The sequence below is a fragment of the Chenopodium album genome, chromosome 13 (genome assembly GCF_948465745.1).
Source record: "Chenopodium album chromosome 13, dcCheAlbu1.1, whole genome shotgun sequence".
Taxonomy (NCBI): Eukaryota; Viridiplantae; Streptophyta; class Magnoliopsida; order Caryophyllales; family Amaranthaceae; genus Chenopodium; species Chenopodium album.
This window is the reverse complement of record NC_137846.1, coordinates 10,530,505-10,549,421: the sequence shown is the minus strand read 5'-3', so window position 1 is coordinate 10,549,421 and position 18,917 is coordinate 10,530,505. Positions and strand designations below refer to the sequence as shown.

The 18,917-nt window shown below is 31.4% G+C and overlaps 2 protein-coding genes across 4 annotated transcripts; both read left to right on the top strand.

Annotated features, from left to right (window-relative positions):
- The first annotated feature begins 2,909 nt into the window (after positions 1 to 2,909).
- On the top strand, positions 2,910 to 8,540 carry LOC145574563 (double-stranded RNA-binding protein 2-like). 3 transcript variants are annotated; one of them, XM_081632386.1, is made up of 5 exons: positions 2,910 to 3,051; positions 3,394 to 3,659; positions 4,342 to 4,601; positions 5,180 to 5,399; positions 7,291 to 8,540. In XM_081632386.1, exons 3-5 carry the CDS (start codon positions 4,356 to 4,358, stop codon positions 8,406 to 8,408), a joined length of 1,584 nt encoding a protein of 527 aa, XP_081488512.1. In that variant the 5' UTR covers positions 2,910 to 3,051; positions 3,394 to 3,659; positions 4,342 to 4,355; the 3' UTR covers positions 8,409 to 8,540. The 3 variants fall into 3 exon arrangements, with proteins under 3 accessions (XP_081488512.1, XP_081488511.1, XP_081488513.1); XM_081632385.1 differs by having other exon boundaries at positions 3,388 to 3,659; XM_081632387.1 differs by lacking the exon at positions 3,394 to 3,659 and having other exon boundaries at positions 2,922 to 3,051.
- Positions 8,541 to 11,179: 2,639 nt separating this feature from the next.
- LOC145574564 (purple acid phosphatase 3-like) lies at positions 11,180 to 16,781 on the top strand. Its single transcript, XM_081632389.1, has 7 exons — positions 11,180 to 11,422; positions 13,290 to 13,446; positions 13,685 to 13,792; positions 13,893 to 14,017; positions 15,272 to 15,400; positions 15,678 to 15,745; positions 16,199 to 16,781. The coding sequence occupies exons 1-7, from the start codon at positions 11,231 to 11,233 to the stop codon at positions 16,410 to 16,412; spliced, it is 993 nt and encodes a 330-aa protein (XP_081488515.1). The 5' UTR covers positions 11,180 to 11,230; the 3' UTR covers positions 16,413 to 16,781.
- The last annotated feature ends 2,136 nt before the right edge of the window (positions 16,782 to 18,917 follow it).

The window sequence follows — 18,917 nt, the reverse complement described above, 5'->3', positions numbered from 1 at the left end:
AAAACTGAAGATTGTAATTTTTTGTGGGTATTGCTTGATCTTGAAATTGGTATAAATAAATAAAAATCTAGCCGTTAATATCAATTGAATCCTCATAATAATTGATATTGATAGAGTATAAATTGATTCTTCAAATTTACCTAAAAATAGAGAAAGAATTAAGTGAATTGGAGATAATTAGGCAAATTAGCCGTTTAGGATAGATAATTAGTGAGTGAATTTAATTTTGTTTTGGAAATTAAAAAGCAAAAGTCAAAGATTGAGTTTTGGGTAGGAAAATTTTATGGGTTTTAGTTTGGAAATGGAGGTTTTTACGGGGAAGAAGATGAATAAGTAAAGTATGATTTTTTTTTAAAAAAAAATATATATGAGTCAACGATTTGTTTAAAAACCGGTCCAAAGCCGGGCCTAGTCTGAATCTCTCAATCAACCTCACGGACGCTTCACCCACTCTCACCAACACAACTTCTTCGTCATATTTGCCGGCACTCGAGTCTAATGGTTGACTCAATCAACCTCACTGCCTCCCTCACTCACTGACTATCATTCTCAAAGCTAACTAATGTTTATGCTCTTATTTCCATAAATGAGAATGGATTTTGCTTTGGTTGTTTATACTTGTCGTAAATTTAGGAGGATACCCTTGTTAATTGTGATTTAGGTATTAGTTTGGACATCTATTTTTCTTGTTGGTTTTGATTTATTTAAAATATATTGTTGTATCTAGTAATTTGAGGGGGTGAAGTTGGGTTTGTTAGACAAGCAGTTGAAGGTTTTACCTGCAAGACATACACATATAATTATTGGTATTAATAGATTGGTCATAACTTTATATCATTTTTCTCATATTAAATAAATTTATGTTAAATAACTTTTTTTTTATTTAATAAAGTTAAACAACTTTATTATATCTTGATCTTTCAAATATTTGTAATAAAAATTATTTTTACAAAATAAGTGGAGTCACTTGACCCCATTACCTTAAACATTGATCCTTCTTTGGCTCTTTGCCCTTTGTTTGCTCTGGCCTGACAAGGGTATATTTTTTTTTAATATTTAGTTGAAATTTGAAAGGGATTGACGAGGGTTAAAAGTGGTAAAGTTAAACGTAATAATTGTGACTCTTGTGAGCGTAAAGTTGTAGTCCCTTATAACTAAAAGTAGTATGAGACAAACTTTAAGGGACAGACAAAAAAAGAAATTAGGACAAACTTAAGGTTGTGGTTTGATGTACTATGTAAAATATTTTCTCATCATTTTCCATAGTTTCGTTTGTTGTGAAAGGAAGGAAAATGATTTTTCTAATGGTTGAAATGACATTCTCAATAACATTAACATTTCCCTTTACAAAACAAGGAAAACTAAAATTTCCTCTCTCCTCCTTACCTCCTTTTAACGTTCATCTCATTCATTCTCACATTTTTATCCCTTTTTTCAATTTCACTATAACTTTTTAGAAAACAAACAAATAAAATTTACTTAGACAATATTTTATGTCAAGCTATACAGAGCCTAAGGTACACAAAGTAAATTTAAACTCAAAGAATATGTTCAATTTCATTTCAAAATTAAAAAAGAAAAATGATGCAGATTATGATAAATAAATGTATAAAACATTCATCATAATCAAATGAACATCTTAACCTAATTATAACACGAAATTAGAAGAAAAATATACGTAGTATACAAAATTAGAAATAAATGGAAAAATACTTTTCTCTGTTGTCAATTTCATCTCTTTATAAACTCTGTTATTAGATCCATTGGAACGACCTAATCGCCTCCACAATTGTTTCGAAATTCATAATTTGCTACTTCGTATTAATTTATAAAAGATTTATTTTCTACTGTATTATACTTACCTACTTTAACCCTTTTATTTCTTCTTGTCAAAAAATAAATAAATAAATAAATACTTACCTACTTTAAAATTACATTTTCTTTCTTCCTAGAATTTAAATCTAAAAAAATAACTGCCTTTTTTTTTTTTTTTTTTTGTTTTAGAAAATGTGCATGATAAATTCCCTCGTTCCGTGCACCCCAGTGTATAATCTAATTTGCACAATGCGAGTAGAAATTCAAGGGAGAAAAAAAAAGAGAAAGACCTCGAAAAATAGAATGGGCAAATAAAAGAAAAGCCCCAAAGAGTATTGTTTCTAGTAACAGTAGAGTAAGTGTTAAAAACCCTAGCCTCTCTCTCCTCTCGTCTCTCTAAACCCTAGCCCCCATTGTTGAATTTTGAAGGGGTTTCCATCGGTTTTTACCAGTGGAAAGCCCCGATTGTTGTTTTTGTGTGCTTTTTCTCTTGTTTTAGATTTATAATAACTCTTCCTCTTCTAGGAGGAATATTTCTCCCTCGAAAGACAGGGTTTTTCTTCTTCATTAGGAGGATTTGGCTCCTTCGAAAGACCGAGTTTTTCTTCTCTCTTTTGAGGGAGGATTTGCCTTTTTATTTCATAGATTGCTATAGAATTGGTTTATGGGTAAAATTTTGTACGGGATTCAAAAAGAGGTTAATATTTCAACAACAATCTAACAAATCAGACGGAAAATTTACGCACAGTTACAACAGATCGATAGACCCCCTCGCCGAAAAAGGCTGCAAATCTCAACGATATGAAAGAGGGTATGAAAAATATACGATTTGCAACAACGATCGTAGCTTTGCTTACAAAACGTTTGTATTTGATTTAATAATTATGTATTTGTTATATCCAAATCTCTTTGTAAATGTCATATGACATATTTATGAATCATTTTTATTTAAAAAAAATAAATAAATAAAATAAAATAAAATAGAGGTTGCTATCACAAGTTCCAAAAGTAAGAGTGAGTGTATGCTGCTTTGTGAAATTTGATACGAAAGTGAAAAATGTGAGAGTGAACGAGTGATGGGCTTACAAATAGAATGACGTACACTTTCAACAACCTCTAGCTGAAATTTTATTAGTTTTCTGGGTTAATCTCCTCTTTATTCTATTTAGCTTAATATTGCCGGCTTTTTTATAATCCAATTCAGTCTTACTTCTCAGGAATTTTAATAATTTGAAGGTAACCCTTCTTCTCTTTTGCTAATTTGGTTTCTGGGTTTGTTTTAAAGTTCTTTGTTGATTTCTGTATTGATTGATCTGATAAATGTTTGGTCTTTTTTCTTAATATGAACAGTATGGGTGATTAGTAATGTGTTTGGTTTGATTAGGAGTTTAAATGATGGTTATTTTTGTGGGTTTTAGTCTATGATTATGAAGCATTCAAGTACTGTGTTTATATTATGTAAGTTGATTGTCTTAATTTGGTTTTAAAATGTTGCTGATTTTACTTGTTTGATTAATTTTTGTAAGTATATGTGATTTCTTGGATATACTAATATGATGAGATTGAAATAAGGGATAGAAATGGAGAGCTGCATATGGAATGTACTGCTTATGCTGTTTGCTGGAGGCTGGAGCTGTTTGTGTTATTAATTTGGGCGGTGGTGATTATTGTTTGTGTTATTGGGATATCTGAAATGAAATGTGCAAATGAAACGCTGGTGATTGATGATTCTTGATGCCATATTAGTGGCTCGTCCTGAGTTCGATTGTACATGGAATTCGCGAGGTTGGATACTGAATGTAACCCTCCTATGGCTGGTCAAAGAAAGTGAACAAAGAAGACAGGTACTTGTAGGGTTTATGGAGTATCCTATTGGAGAAAGTATAAGCTGCTGCTGTTTCATTAGAATTTTAGGAGAAATTGCTATTGGTTGAAAAAACTCCCAGATGTTTACATGAAATCTATCTCAGGGGTGTTTGTTCATGGCTTTGTATTAGGTGTGTGTGTGTGTGAGTGGGGCTTCTATATGAGGAAATGATGTTTGGTTAACTCTTATAGTTGTCAACCTCATGAGAGGGATACAGATAAACTTGCATTAAGGGGGGAAAAAATTGAGGGAGAAAAGATCATCAAATCTATATCATGTAATCTGATGAGAGTTTCCTATCATAAGGATTGGTCAATGATTCTCTGATAGGGAAAATGCCATTACATTATGCAGAGGAAATCATAAAGAATTTTGTTTCTCTTAAATGAAATTCTGTATTAATTTCCCTCGCCCCCAAGTTTTGTTGACCATTATTATTGGGGAAACGGCATAGGTTTACATCTATTCCTGTTTTGGTCTAGCTTAGTTCTTAGTTGGTTGTCTGGAGCTACTGTCATGGGCCTTCAATTACCTCCTTTGAGTCCTTCCCCATTTTTGTTCTGCTTTAATTCAGCTATCAGTATAGCCCATATGAGATTTTTATGCCTGTAATGTGTGACATCATGCTCATTGAATAGAGATCATTTGTATTTCCACAGCTCCAGATCTAGTTATGTATAAGAATCAATTGCAAGAGTTAGCTCAGCGTAGCTGTTTCAACCTTCCATCTTATGCCTGTATCCGTGAAGGACCAGATCACGCCCCACGTTTCAAGGCTTCTGTTAACTTCAACGGAGAGATATTTGATAGCCCAGCCTTCTTCTCTACTCTGAGGCAGGCTGAGCATGCAGCTGCAGAAGTAGCTTTAAACACATTGGCAGATAGAGGTCCATCAAAAACACTTGCCGCTAAAGTTTTGGTAAGTACCCATGATTTATAGCTTTTTACCTTGATTGACTTCAACAGTTTATAAAAAGAACTGATCCCTTTGATCTTTGACTCCTTTCATCTGTTCATTTATTCTTCTCCAAATATTGCGTCGGTGATATATTCTTGACATCAATATTCTTGTGAAATAGAATCTCCCGTGTAAGATATGTATTTTTTTATAAGATTATCTTTCTTGTAGTTTGTTGCTAGATAATTTTCTCTAATAATGCTGGTTACCCTGGAGCAATATGACACATACTGATGCTCTAAGAAATTGTCTCCCTTGTAGCTCGCCGCTGGATAATTTTCTTTTATTATAACTTTTGTGACAGCACTTCATCTGATTTTAAGCATTGAAGAACAGGCTTTAATATAAATTAATGTAAAATCTTAAGGTAGAGTCTATGGCATGTCATATTCCTTGGGCACCATGTCAGCTGCAATTTTTTCTAAAGGTCTTGCTTGTCTGCACATTATCATGGCTCCTGCTTACAGTTATTTTGAGTTGCACTCAGTGATTTGTGCAAATATGTTGTAGACTTGAAGACACATTATTCTGTAATGCAGGATGAAACTGGAGTTTACAAGAATTTGCTTCAAGAAACAGCTCATAGAGCCGGCCTAAACCTCCCTGCCTACACCACTATTCGTTCGGGGCCAGGACATGTTCCTGTTTTCTCGTGCACAGTAGAGTTGGCAGGAATGACTTTCATAGGAGAGCCAGCTAAAACCAAGAAACAAGCTCAGAAAAACGCAGCTATTGCTGCTTGGTCTGCCTTGAAACAAAGTGTGTATGAATTCCTTCCTGTTCTGAACTCCTTTCATTTGGTCATTACTCAATCACTCATTACATAAATTTCTAATGGTTTAAGTCATCTAACTATGCTTTTCTTTCATAACTTTTGCTGAGATGTGAATCACTAGCAATTATGCTACCATCCGCACTTTAATCAACATACATATCTCCTCCACTAGTGCCCTGAGATAGGGTAAAGAAGTTGGAAGCATTAAAGTTCAAATTTATAGACAAAATGCTGCAAGAATAATGGCTTATGACCTTTGATCCATACACATTTCTGATCTTTGTACCCTAGTTAACACAGCTTGCCACCATATAAAAGAGGACAAGAAATGCATTTTGTTTGTTATAGGGAATCTTTTCTGTTTTGAGAGCATTGTTATTAAGTTTTTTCTGCCATGTTGTCATTGTTAAGGATAGGAACATGTGGCACACTCGTCTCTTAGTGCATGAAATGTGACTTTGAAGATGCCTAAATGCATAAATGAGAGGGTCGTTTGAAAGAGATTTTCACAGCAGAAATTGATTTTGATAACTTCTAGGTAACTATTTAAGGAGATGTATCATGTATATTGAATTTCCTGAATCCATCTAGGCTATTATTAAAAGAGATGTATGTTGAATGAACTCATGACCTCAATTATAAGATCAAGATTTTACTGACTCCCATGCTAATGAAAGATTCTACTGAATTTTCAGTATCCTACAAAGAGGCTTTTCTGATTTTATATTTTCTAAAACAAAACAAAAAAAAATGTGCAAAGCAACTCCATTTTCACACTAGTGAAAAAATTAAAGTTAAACTAAGTCATGCCCAAGTGTCCACAAACAGGAAATATGCAACAAGCACAAGGTGTATTAAACAGGGTAAACAGCTTCATGCTAGGTGGATAGCACATATTCTAGGAACTGTGCATTGTATTCCAATGTAACGAATCTCTACCAAGCACAGCTGCACAGGTAAAGAACGGGGAGTAATTGTGAGTTTGTGACTATGTTAAGGTATCCAGAATTGGGAGTAATTGTTGAGGCATGTGTATCTGTGATTCAGTGTATGGATTAATGTGATTTACACCGATGTGATTCTCACTGTCCCTGTCTATAGCTAGAAATGTGAGTTAGAGAAGATACTAGGCAACCTGAGAGGAATGACCTCAAACTTTATTGTGGGACTGGAATGCATTGGTGTAGACTAGAAATGCTTTGATCTGCAAGTTAAATGTGTCCACAAGCTACCTTTAGTACATTCTTCTTCCCTATATTTTTGCTTAATGATATATCCTATTTCTCATAGTTGAAACTACTAGAATTTCATTACTAGTTTTCTTTTATCGTGATAGTCATTCATTGGTAAAGTAAAGAGAAGGCATTCATCACTAGTTTTCTTTTATTGTAACTCTGTGAGTCATTCATTGGTAAGGTAAAGAGAAGCCTCAACAGCAAAAAGTGTGATCGAAGAACAAGTTAAGAAATAAATACATAACTGTTTCAGTCCAAAAGTGGGTCATATTCTGACTTGAAGTATAGCTAATCAACAAGTTATCATCCACAATTAAACCTGCAGTAATAATCATCTGCTGCATTACAACTAAGTCCACAACCATGAATTCACTGGTGTTTCATTATATTTTTGGGGAATTGAGACCCTATAATTTTGTCCTTAGTTCGAACTTTGAAGGAAAGTTAGACGGGCGTTCTATTGTTTGGAAAAGGTGGCAATCCTTACACCTTTATTATGTTTTATTCTTATATAGATCTTTGAAAGTGTGAAAAAATTTGAATAATTGGATATGCATTTATTTTACAAAACATATTGTGGATCCATGATCTTTAGTCTGCACGACCTTTATCTTACGTATATTGATATTTGTTTATGCAGTGTCTCAATGTGGCTCAACTTCTTCTACCACTATTTCCGGAGGTCATGAAGAGCAGGAACAAGTAGTTGTTGCTCGATTTCTTGCTAGCCTTAACCCAGCAGAGCCAAGTAATTCTTCTCAAAATATTCAGCAAAGAGGGCATCATAGGTTACCTGCATCTACTTCCTTCAGAAATCCGTTTCCATCAGCTCCAACTTTTGGCATTCGTTTTCAGAACTGGACATCTTCAAATCTCCCTCCTGATATGGCAAGTCATCATATGTGGCTGCAAGAACAGGCAGCAGAGCAACAGCGCCGTCTTATGGCACTTCCGATTCCTATCCAACCAGTTCCTCCACCCAGCCAAGTTGTCCCATGGATGCATTCTTTGTTGCAGCCAAGTCATCATCCGTACTGCTTGACTGGGGAACAACAACCCATTCCTCTCTCCCCTGGAATCTCAATGTGTACAGTCAGGTCACCCTTCTACTTCTCGAACCACATAGTGCAAGATCCTACGAAAGCTAGGTCAATGGTGGCTATTCAAGAGATACAAGAGGAAAAACCAGAAAATTCTTCTAAGCATAGTCCACCAGAGCCCTCAAAAGCTCCTGTTTTCAACAGTAATAGTGCTGATGTGTTGAATGAAAAGCTTCAAAAGGAAGCCAAACAGGACGGTTTATCGCAAGCTAATAATATCAGCTCAGCTTCAGTGGATGTCCCAGAAAACAAACCACCCACGTTTGAATCATCAAGGCCGCCTAACATTAGATTTAGACACGCTGCAACCTCAAACCACCCTGGATATACAGGAAAGCCTTTGCCAACAGCCTCACAAGGTGTTCCAGTGGGACCTACCCGCAGGAATGTTAGAACTCCGATTACTGCTCCACGAATGCAAAGTGGTGTGGGTTCATCTGTGAGACCTAGATTTGGAAGAATGCAAACTGGGGATTTTCGATCACAGTTTACTGCACCTGCTGTTCAAATCAGATCAGTTGTGCCAGTGTGTTCTGCAGCCCCACCTAGAAGAACGACAAGCTCCACTCAGAAGGAAGAATCAAGTGATGACACGAGGAATAATAGTACAGGTGATGTTTCCATTATTAAATCAAAGTTGGGAAACCTTGAAATATAGAATAGTGGCATATAACTTAGGCAGTATAGATTCATGTTAGAATTGCTATAAAATTTTGCAGTTTCAAAATTGTAGGTACGTCGATGATTCACGATGAGACTGCAATGGTTCAGATAAATAAAACAAAAATTGTTGCTCACTGTTTTGTTTCAATGTGACCATCCATTTCAATAGTTATTTTTATTCCCTGTTCCTTGAGCAATCTTTGCTATGAGACCTTGCTAAACTTCTCTGTACTCGGTTACTCAAAAACCTACTCGAAATAAGACAGCTCGATATTCTTTCAAATTTGCTCATTTGTGAATTGTGGCTTTTGCTCAATCACACAAATGAGCAAATCGTTTATGCTCTTATTACACGTTACTTGACAAATGAGAAGATTGCTGGATCTCTGGATAAACCAGTTGAATGATGACCGTCTTTATAAGAAATATCCAAAAATCCTCCATACTCAATAACTCAAAAACGTCAAAATAACAAGCAAAATTACAATATTATATAGTATTATTGCATTCTCTTTGTGTACCAATTTTATCCAAATCTAATAAGATGATGAATGAGTTACCATTATTAGTATATTCACAAGATTTTATAAGTATAAAACATTCAAAAGAGTTCATATGATTAATGGAACAAATAATATAATTTCACATGGGCAACTTAACTAGCCAACTATACTAACATACTTGTATCTTTCTAACTCCATGTGCTTCTTACAATTATATGTCGACAACGCATTGCCAATCTACTATTTTATTTTTTTATTTTTTTATTTTTTTTAGGAAGCCAGTCAACTATTTTTGCTATGTTTTTTACAATAATATTATCATATCTTTCTATTTTACAATTTATTTAGTGATGGTAGGATGCTTCCTCTTCCTCTTCCTCTTCGTTTGCTATTTTTGAAGAGATTTTTCTTTGACGTGTGCTTATGGTCTTATGGATACACATTATTAACATAAAAAGATTAATTATTAATATAATTATTTTATTTAATTAAATTAAATTAAAATCTTCCTATATTCAACTAAACTCGATAACAAAGTTATACATGCGTTATGCGTGGATGCTCTTCCTCTCTATGAGTCCGGCTTAAATACTCTATCCCACTTTGGTTGGTTGTCATAATTAAAGTATCCACTTTTCAAAATTTTATAGACAAAAAAAATATTATGACAACCAATCAAAATGAGTAAAATACAAGTGGGACATGAAAAGTGGGACAGAAGATTTTTTCCCTCTAGCATCTTAGTCATATATGAAACATATTGTGACACGTATATAAATAGATTCGATTATTGTAATTTAAAAATAAGTTTAGACAATATATGTAATTAAAGTAAGATTTATTTTCAATATTTATATGATATGGTGTACAACAATTCATTAGAGTTTGTTGTATCAAATATACTTTTAAATTTTTTGTCAAAAAAAAAAGATACTTTTAAATTTAAAAGAAAAGGTGCATCTAAAGGTAACTTTTTTTCATATACTGTCTTGCGTTCGATCATATTAACTTATTAAGCCTTTCAAATGATAATAAGCATGAACAACTAAACAAATAAAAATTTCAACAAATAAATTAAGTAGCTTTATTTAGAAGAGAGGAAACCATACAGAGAAAGAGAGTCAAATACAAGTAACTAGAGAACAAGTTAGCTTTTGCTTGACGTTTGAAATTATATGCCAAATAAATGCAAACCAAAAATAATTTTGCAAAATTATTTCTAGTCTTATTATCTGATGATGAGATCCGCATCACTACATTATTCATACGTAATCCGTCTAATCACCTTATTAAGTAACTCTTTCATAGTTACATCCAACTAGTTAATTGTTGTTTCAAGACTTCTAATCTCGGAGACTTTTTTTACTACTATCATATATTAAAAATAAAAAATAAAAACTTGATTTTTTTTTTTTTTTCCCCATAATGCTCAACATGATCATTAAGATTCTAACAATATTTTTTCAGAAAAAAAATTAGCAATATTAGTTTGTAAATAACTATTGAAGCCATACATGCATTTTCTTGTCTTTTCTTTTGTATTTTTGGTGTTGAGATTAGAGTCACGAGAGCAAGTGATGAGAATCGATCCCAAGTTTACCTGGATACGGGAGGGGAACTTTAACCACTTGATCTCTCACTCTCTCATACATGCATTTTTCTCAAACAACAAATGTATCTCACATGGATTAATATAATTATCACATAAGTCCCTATCTTTATTCTTCTCTATCCCTCTACTCTTTTTAAAATCCGTGTCCTCTTCCCATATTGCAATATTTGTGGAACAGATAAAGTATTATGTTAATATATAAGTCATGTTTCATTTACATGCTTTTAAGGGTTTTTATTTTAAATATCAAGCAATTATATATTTCTTTTTTTTTTTTTTTGAAAGAATATACTTATGTGTGTGTGTGTATATATATATATATATATATATATATATATATATATATATATATATATATATATATATATGTAATGCCATGTTTCCTCGATAAATATAAAAATATGAAAAGTAAGAAATCGAGACATTGTTCAGGATAATCAGTCACACACAAATAATAATAATAATAATATTAATAATAACTTTCCTAATTAAATAAAATTGGGATTTTACAACACATGAAGAATGCAAAAAAAAAACAAAAACAAAAACAAACATGCAAAAACCTCACTATAAAAGGAAAGACATGGCCCTTTAATCTCAACCAACCAGCTGAAGGAATCAAGGTCCCTTCTTTGTCCTAACTTTTCTGCTTTTTTCTCTCTCCTATCCTCTTAGAGAGAGAAACTAGCTTCATTTCCAGCCATGGCCACTTACAAATTCATGAACACAATACTAATTATACTTAGTATATTAATGGTGTTTAATGGTCAAGTAATTAATGCTAAGCTTCCCAAGTTTAAACATGCTACCAAACAAGATGGATCTCTTAGCTTGTTGGTTGTTGGTGATTGGGGAAGGAAAGGTGCTTATAATCAAACTCTTGTTGCTAATCAGGTAATTAACTCTTTAATTACTTCAATTTTTTATTTATATTTTTTTTTAGTTTCAATTTGTAGTACTGATAAACGAGGCTGGGCCACACCCATCACAAACTGTCCACTTTATACGACCAAGGAGGTTCCACCTCAAAACCATTTGACAATGAGGGGAGTAGCCCCTTAGCCTTATAAAGTGAACACGACTTTCTCATTTCTTCAACGTGGGATACACATCTCAATATATATCTTCACTTTTATATTCTTTCAATGCGGGACAACACTTTCACTCACATGTGGGTTTTCTCATGGGTTCAACAAGTACAAACTAGAAATTAGAAGGATTTTGTAGACAAATTAAGTTTAAATTAATAGCTTGATCTTCAATTTTAATCTTCATAAAATGGAGTGTTACTTTAGTTAATCTAAAACAAGTACTTTGTATGTATGTCATAATATTTTTTTTTTTTTTTTTTTTTTTTTTTTTTTTTTTTGAAAACTATGTATGTCATAATAAGTTACTCTACATTACTTAAATGTAGTTTAACATTCCAATTAGATACGTATATAAACTCATTACTAATAAAAATTCATTAAAAGCTTTAAATTTTTTAATCTATACGAAATACAGTAATAATTCATGTAATCGTGATAAAGTAAGAGAAAGTGAAGATGTGCAACCTTGGTTTACAAGTTGGAAATAATATGCCATATAGATTTAGTATTTTATTTCTAAAAAGGTGAGTTAAGTGAATTTTTGTTTAAATATAAGCCTTTAAGGAATCTTCCCTTTTTTTACGTTGTTGTAATATGTACATTTATTTATTTATTTATTTATTTCTAGTTTATTAAAATAAATTAGAGTTTGCCAACATAATAGTGATGAAAAATGGAATAATATAGAGGATAATTGGATGAGATTCCTTGATGCTATCTATTGCTTAAGCGTAAGGGACAATTCAAAATCATAACTTAACTTATTGTCCACATCACATAGCATATTCGGATCATAGTTTAGGATAATGACATTACTTAATCAACTAACTAATTGATTAAACAGTTTTAAAATCTGAAATTAGAACCTAGAATCATCCTCTTATGTCCAACACACATCTTATTTAAGAGAGAGAAAACAAAGGGTTATTAATAGCTAATCATGCCAATATACTATTACAGTTGTCAAAGTTGTATTTGTAGTAATACCTGCCAAAAAAAGTAAGTTGAAGTTGTTTTTGAACTTGCCTTATTTCATGTTTCATGTGTGTGTTATTTGGTTACTAGCTCTCGTGGATTCAGACTTGGTTTTTCACGTTTTCAAATTGGTTTCCACGCTTATGCTCACGTACTCCCATTATATCTTTGTGATATCAACTTTTGTTTGTTGTATTCGTCTCTCATAGATCATCCTCCAATTATACTTTGGAATACTCTTTTCGTCTCTAATTGTTTACACCACTTACTTTAAAGTAATCACACATACATACACAAAAAAAAAAAAAAAAAAAAAAAAAAAAAAAAAAAGAAAAAAATTAAAATTTGACCACTGATAATTTTTATTGCATACAAGTAAAAATTAGAAGTAGTAACTAGTAAGTAACCTAAACAAACATTATTACACGATATTGTAAGATTTGTAACCCAATTCTTAAAAAAATACTCTGATAGAGTATAAAACATATTCTTGGGCCTCAATCATTATATTATAAAATATATTTTTAAGTCTCAATCATTAGCTTAACCTTTTGATTGAGATAATTCTTTAACATACTCCATATGATCTACTTCGTATTATTTTAAAAGTTGAACTAAATGCTCCAATTTAATGACGTATAATATTATTATGGAGTATTGAAAAAACCAATTAAATTAATTATTATTGTTGACAGATGGGCATAGTTGGGGAGAAATTGGATGTGGATTTCATCATATCAACAGGAGACAATTTCTACGACGATGGACTGACTGGTGTTCATGATCCTAATTTTGAAGAATCATTTTCAAACATTTATACTGCCCCTAGCTTACAAAAGCGTTGGTACAATGGTACATTTTTTTTTTTTTAATTAAACTCGTACAATTACTATCCCTCTCAGAGGTAGGATCTAATGTATCTTACGAGTATCAGTTATCACCAACTATAAGTTTAAAGTACGAAAAAATAGAATAAAATCGACTATTATTGTATTTTCTTTAGGCTAAACAACCCTTAACAATTTTTATAGGATTATATGTTTAACATAAAATGTCATATGCTAAATATTTATTGTTGATGGTATTGTAGTGCTTGGAAACCATGACTACAGAGGAGATGTTCTAGCACATTTAAGCCCAATTCTTAGAAAAAGAGACAGCAGATGGTTTTCCTTAAGATCTTATGTTGTCAAAACAGGTGAATTTATTAATTCTATGAGTTTTTTGTTTATGTAATTTACTATGAAACTTAAATTAAGAAATTCATTATCTTAAATTTGTTGTTTTTGGTTGAGCAGAGACTGTGGACTTCTTTTTTGTGGATACAACTCCATTTCAAGACAAATACTTTGTAGAAGACAAACATACATATGATTGGAGAGGTGTATTGCCACGAAAACGATATCTTTCTAATCTTTTGCAGGTATCAATAATCAATCAATAACTATATACTAAAAGACACACCAATAATAACATGTATCATCTCCTAGTATATCCTTAGTTTTTTTTTTTTGTTTTTTTGAAAAAAATTTAAGAAACAAATCTTTATATATAATAATAATTACTTATAAAGTATAATAGAAGATTTGATGTATCCTTAAAAAAAATATATAACAATTGTAAACTTGAGAAAAAAAATATATTCTTAAAATAATTTGTGACACATAGAGTTTTTTTTTTTTTTTTTTTTTTTTTTTTTTTTTTTTTTTGGAAAGACATAATATGTACTACGTTTATTACAACAAGTTTATATATTTTTTTTTCTTGAATTTATTTTTTAAAATTATATATTAAAAGCTACAAATTTTAATAATAAAATACGATTATCAAATTAACAAATGATATTTTTATTATTTCTTTGAATAATTTATGATTAAAATTTTAATCAAATTACTAATCTATAATTAACTATGAACTTATTGGAGCTGAACTGAAATGAATATTTTATGAGAGAAGGAAATTAAGAACTGAACTGAATTGAACTTATTGGAACTGAACTGAACTGAAAATAATCTAAAGAGAATAGGCCCTAAATTGTCATAAATACACATGTTGATTATTCTTAGTATGATTTTTTCCTAGCATTTATTTTATTTTATTTTTTGGTTCTTAAGCATTCAATTGATATGAATAAATAACATATGAAAGTCGAAAATTTAATATAATGTTAATTTGATAAAAAGTTATTGAAAATTACCGTGCATGGCACGGGACCTAACCTAGTTTATTCTAAAAACTAGTAACGTAACAATTAAATCAAATTAGAGATACTACATACCCTTAATCATTACATAATGATCTTAAAGTTAAGGGCTTGAGATCTTCGTGATAGTCTAGTTATCATTAAGGGTTCGAGTCTAGCTCATCCTTAAGCAATTAAATTTCCTTATCCTCCCAAATAACTAAATTAATAATGAGAAATTTTGACACAAATCATATACTCTATACTTAACTCTATAATATTATAATATACGAAGTATTGCTTATGAGAGTAAGGAATAACTTAAGTGGTTAGAACTTTTCTATCAATTCCCAGAGATTTTGGGATCAATTCTCAACCCCGCCCTTGTGTTTCTCTAAACACCAAAAAAACAATTTATTGCTTATGTATAAGAAACTCTATAACTAATAGAATTATGTGTAATGTTACATTGTTAGTTTGTTACTAATGTTACAGGATGTGGACGAGGCATTGAAGAAGTCGAGTGCCAAGTGGAAGTTTGTAATTGGTCATCATCCAGTATTGAGTGCTGGACATCATGGTAACACCGAAGAGCTTGTGGCTCAGCTTCTCCCAATACTAGAGGTAAAAATGTCTACTACTCTACTGTTATAAATTCCTATACAATTCAAATAAAGCAAATAAATACGTGTAATCGGTACATTTTAACCTAATTAACCATATTAGGTTGTGAATCGAGTACCTATAAATTAGGTAATTATAATTGTACCCGTGAAATGAATACTCCATATGTCACTTTAGCTTATAGTAACTTAAACTTATTACTCGTCTATCTCACCGTACCTTTTTTTTCGTGGGGTAAGAGTTTAGCACACTAATTAAAAATTTAATGAATTCACAGGAAAACAACGTTGATCTTTACATCAATGGGCATGACCATTGCTTGGAGCACATTAGTAGCCCAGACAGGTAATTTCCTATCTTAGTGCTTTTGTTTTACGTCGTTGTTTCATGTTGGTATATATATAAACATAATGATGAAATGTAGGGCCATAATTTTGACAACTATTGGGCTTCTCTCTTGCATCAAATGCTAATTGATCTGTTATGAAGATAGTGGGCCCCCAATACAATATTATGTCCCACAATTTGATATTGATTTAACCTAATACAGTAACGATGACAATGAATGAGTTAAAATATATAAAACCAGTCAATCCGATTCGAAATTTAGAATATCCGATTCAGTTTTTGAGGTGTGAATATTTAGATCGAAAATGGGCTATTGAGCTTGTTGGGTCGGGTTTGAGTTCAAATTTTGTTTTACATCAACCACATTGTCCATATGGACCATATACGACGAATTAAAATTTACAAGAGAAATTTAATGAAGTACTTATTATGCTATTGGTCAATATGCAGTGAAATTGAGTTTTTGACTAGTGGGGGTGGCTCGAAGTCATGGAGGGGTGATGAAAAGGAATGGAATCCGGAGGAGTTGAAGTTGTATTATGATGGCCAAGGCTTTATGTCAATGCAAGTGACTCGAACTCAGGTCGATATAGCGTTCTTCGATATCTTTGGCAATACATTGCACAAATGGAGCAAAGCAAAACCCGGCTACTACACATATTAGCAACAAAGAACATCCCCATTTTGACTATCATAAAAAGATTAAGAAAATGTTAATGTAATTAATTGAAAATATTATTGAAGCATAAATAGACACCAAATATGTCATATTGACTATTGAGGAGAATTAGTACATAGTTTCACCATTATCTAAATTGTCATCCTCATTGATGTTGTTCTAAATGGTGTTATATGAGATGTCATATTATGGTGTTTAATGTATTTGATATTAGTAGTCAATAATTTGATGTTCTACTTAATAAAGTTAATACCTTTGTAGCATGATCTTTGTATTTTAAATGAAGTTTATATGACCCATGTTTTGGAATTGTACTTTATCTCCAATGAGTCCCAAATAAATTTCTTTTGCCTTCTTGAAAAGTTGAAATGAAAATAGAGATGATAAATATGGTCAGAGATATTAACGTGTCCAATACACACTAGCTCATCTTCTTTAATCTTCGTACTTCTTACGTCCAGCCTTGGTCCTATATATCAGTCACTTTGAAACTTGGAAGTAAAGGGTAAGAGATCTTACCCCCAAGTACAGCAATTAAAAAAATTCGACTTTGTGGCTTCAAGGTTATAAAGTAAATTCCAATCTCAATCAAATAACGCTTAATATCTTACACGAAGACGAGTCTTATAATTCTTATACAACCCATCGTGAAAGTGCACTGAATTTAATTGATCTTAATGCACCTGTTGTTTGGCTAGACTGATTGTTCTTCATTTCTTTCATGTAGGTGGTTTTTATACTCTTTTAGTTATTATTAGTCTCAATGATATACTAATCTTCTTTAACATTAACATTTGACTTACGCTAAACTTCTCTCCGGAGTAGTTATGTTTATCGTCTGCTATTTTTAAATATTTGTAATTTTTTTTTTATTATTATTTTTTTTATCAATGATCCAATGCAATTTTTTTTTATTTTTTTTTTTTAATTTTAATAAAACTTGGACCATTTTTGTAGCTGTTGGAAGTTATGGTTTATACCCAATGCAATAATCAATTCGTACTTTTGATTGTTTTGAATCTTCTTGAAGTATTGATTATTAGAATAATATAATATAATGCATGTGTGTGTAGTGATTTAGTATATGTGGAGATGAAGATCATATGCTGATTTGGGATGTGCCAGAATAAAGTGATTTAATTGTTATTGGCAACATTATAGGCAATAAAATATTACTAAGTAGTATATTATTGAATTGATAAATTTGACATATTTAGATTCTCAAATATTACGGGCAGGTAGATAATTTGTCTTGAAAGTGACTTTTTTGCCTTGGCTATATTAGCACCCTATAAATATAATTTATCAACTAAAAAGAAAAGTGATGTATCTAAATTAAAACATCCATTTATAGAAAATGATGCATCTAAAATAAACGAATGAAATATTTGTGTTTAAAGGTGGGGAATTTATCTAACTCTACCCCCTCAATCTCAATCATTGACTTGTATGGTTGGGTTGATTGATGCCAAAACTGCATGCTCATTCTTCTTAAATAAATATTATAGATGATTAAAATTACTAAGTAATAATGTTTTCAAAATACTTTAGTAGTACGAGAAGAGTTTGTTTCAAATAAACAAGAAGAAGAGCTTGATGAGCTTTTCCCTTGAATTCAACTTACGTGGTTGAGTGTTATAGGCTTGGCCCATAACAATCTGACAATTATTTATACCTACACCCTGGAACAGTTAAAATTCCCTACACCCCCACTAAAACGACACGCTTAGATAAAATATTCACACCCCCACTAAATCATAGTAACTAGTAAGTAGTAACTACCACAAAAGCTATAATCAGAAACAAAAAAAAATAGACATCTCATTTTCTCTCTCCTAAAATTAGAAATTTCTATCCATTTTCTCTCTTAATAAAATTTGCTAAAAAAATACTCGAATTTTCTACAATAATCAACAATAACGTTAATATAAGAGAAAATTAGTATTGGCAGAGGGTGGTTAAGGTTTTCGGTAGTCACTGCTTTGTTTTCTTTTGAATAATTTTAGTACTCATTCCCTTGTTACTCATTTTTACTTTTAATTTTTTTTTTAAAGTTTATTTTAATTAGATTTTGGTGTTTGTTTTTTGCAATTTATCTCTATAACCATACTTAGTTACATTTCAAGGTGCAATAATTAGAGAATAGAGAAAATGAAGGGTTGTTGTCAAATTCTTTTAGAGGGGGAAAAGCTAAAATGTTTTGGTTACATTATGATTTATTCAATAAATGGATGGCATTAGTTTTTTACTTTTTTATTTTTATTTTTGTTTGAGGTGCTCAACAGTTCAAGCATAACATAAGGTTTTCTATAAATATTTTTCTTTACTTTATAAATATTTTTACATAATTATTCAACTTGAAGTTTAAAAGTATAATGTTCATCTTGAGATTAGCGTTCTTTTTGAGGTAATTCGATGTACAAATAAATTAACTAAAATTAATCTGCTTATTTAAATACAATGACAATTATTTTCATAAACTTGATGTTC

Bases quoted from the DNA above. Each gene is read 5' to 3' on its own strand.
- LOC145574563 (XM_081632386.1), top strand. From the start codon at position 4,356: ATGTATAAGAATCAATTGCAAGAGTTAGCTCAGCGTAGCTGTTTCAAC. The intron at 4,602-5,179 runs GTAAGTACCCAT...TCTGTAATGCAG, and splicing joins CACTTGCCGCTAAAGTTTTG to GATGAAACTGGAGTTTACAA. The intron at 5,400-7,290 runs GTGTGTATGAAT...TTGTTTATGCAG, and splicing joins TTGGTCTGCCTTGAAACAAA to TGTCTCAATGTGGCTCAACT.
- LOC145574564 (XM_081632389.1), top strand. From the start codon at position 11,231: ATGGCCACTTACAAATTCATGAACACAATACTAATTATACTTAGTATA. The intron at 13,447-13,684 runs GTACATTTTTTT...ATGGTATTGTAG, and splicing joins ACAAAAGCGTTGGTACAATG to TGCTTGGAAACCATGACTAC. The intron at 15,746-16,198 runs GTAATTTCCTAT...GTCAATATGCAG, and splicing joins CACATTAGTAGCCCAGACAG to TGAAATTGAGTTTTTGACTA.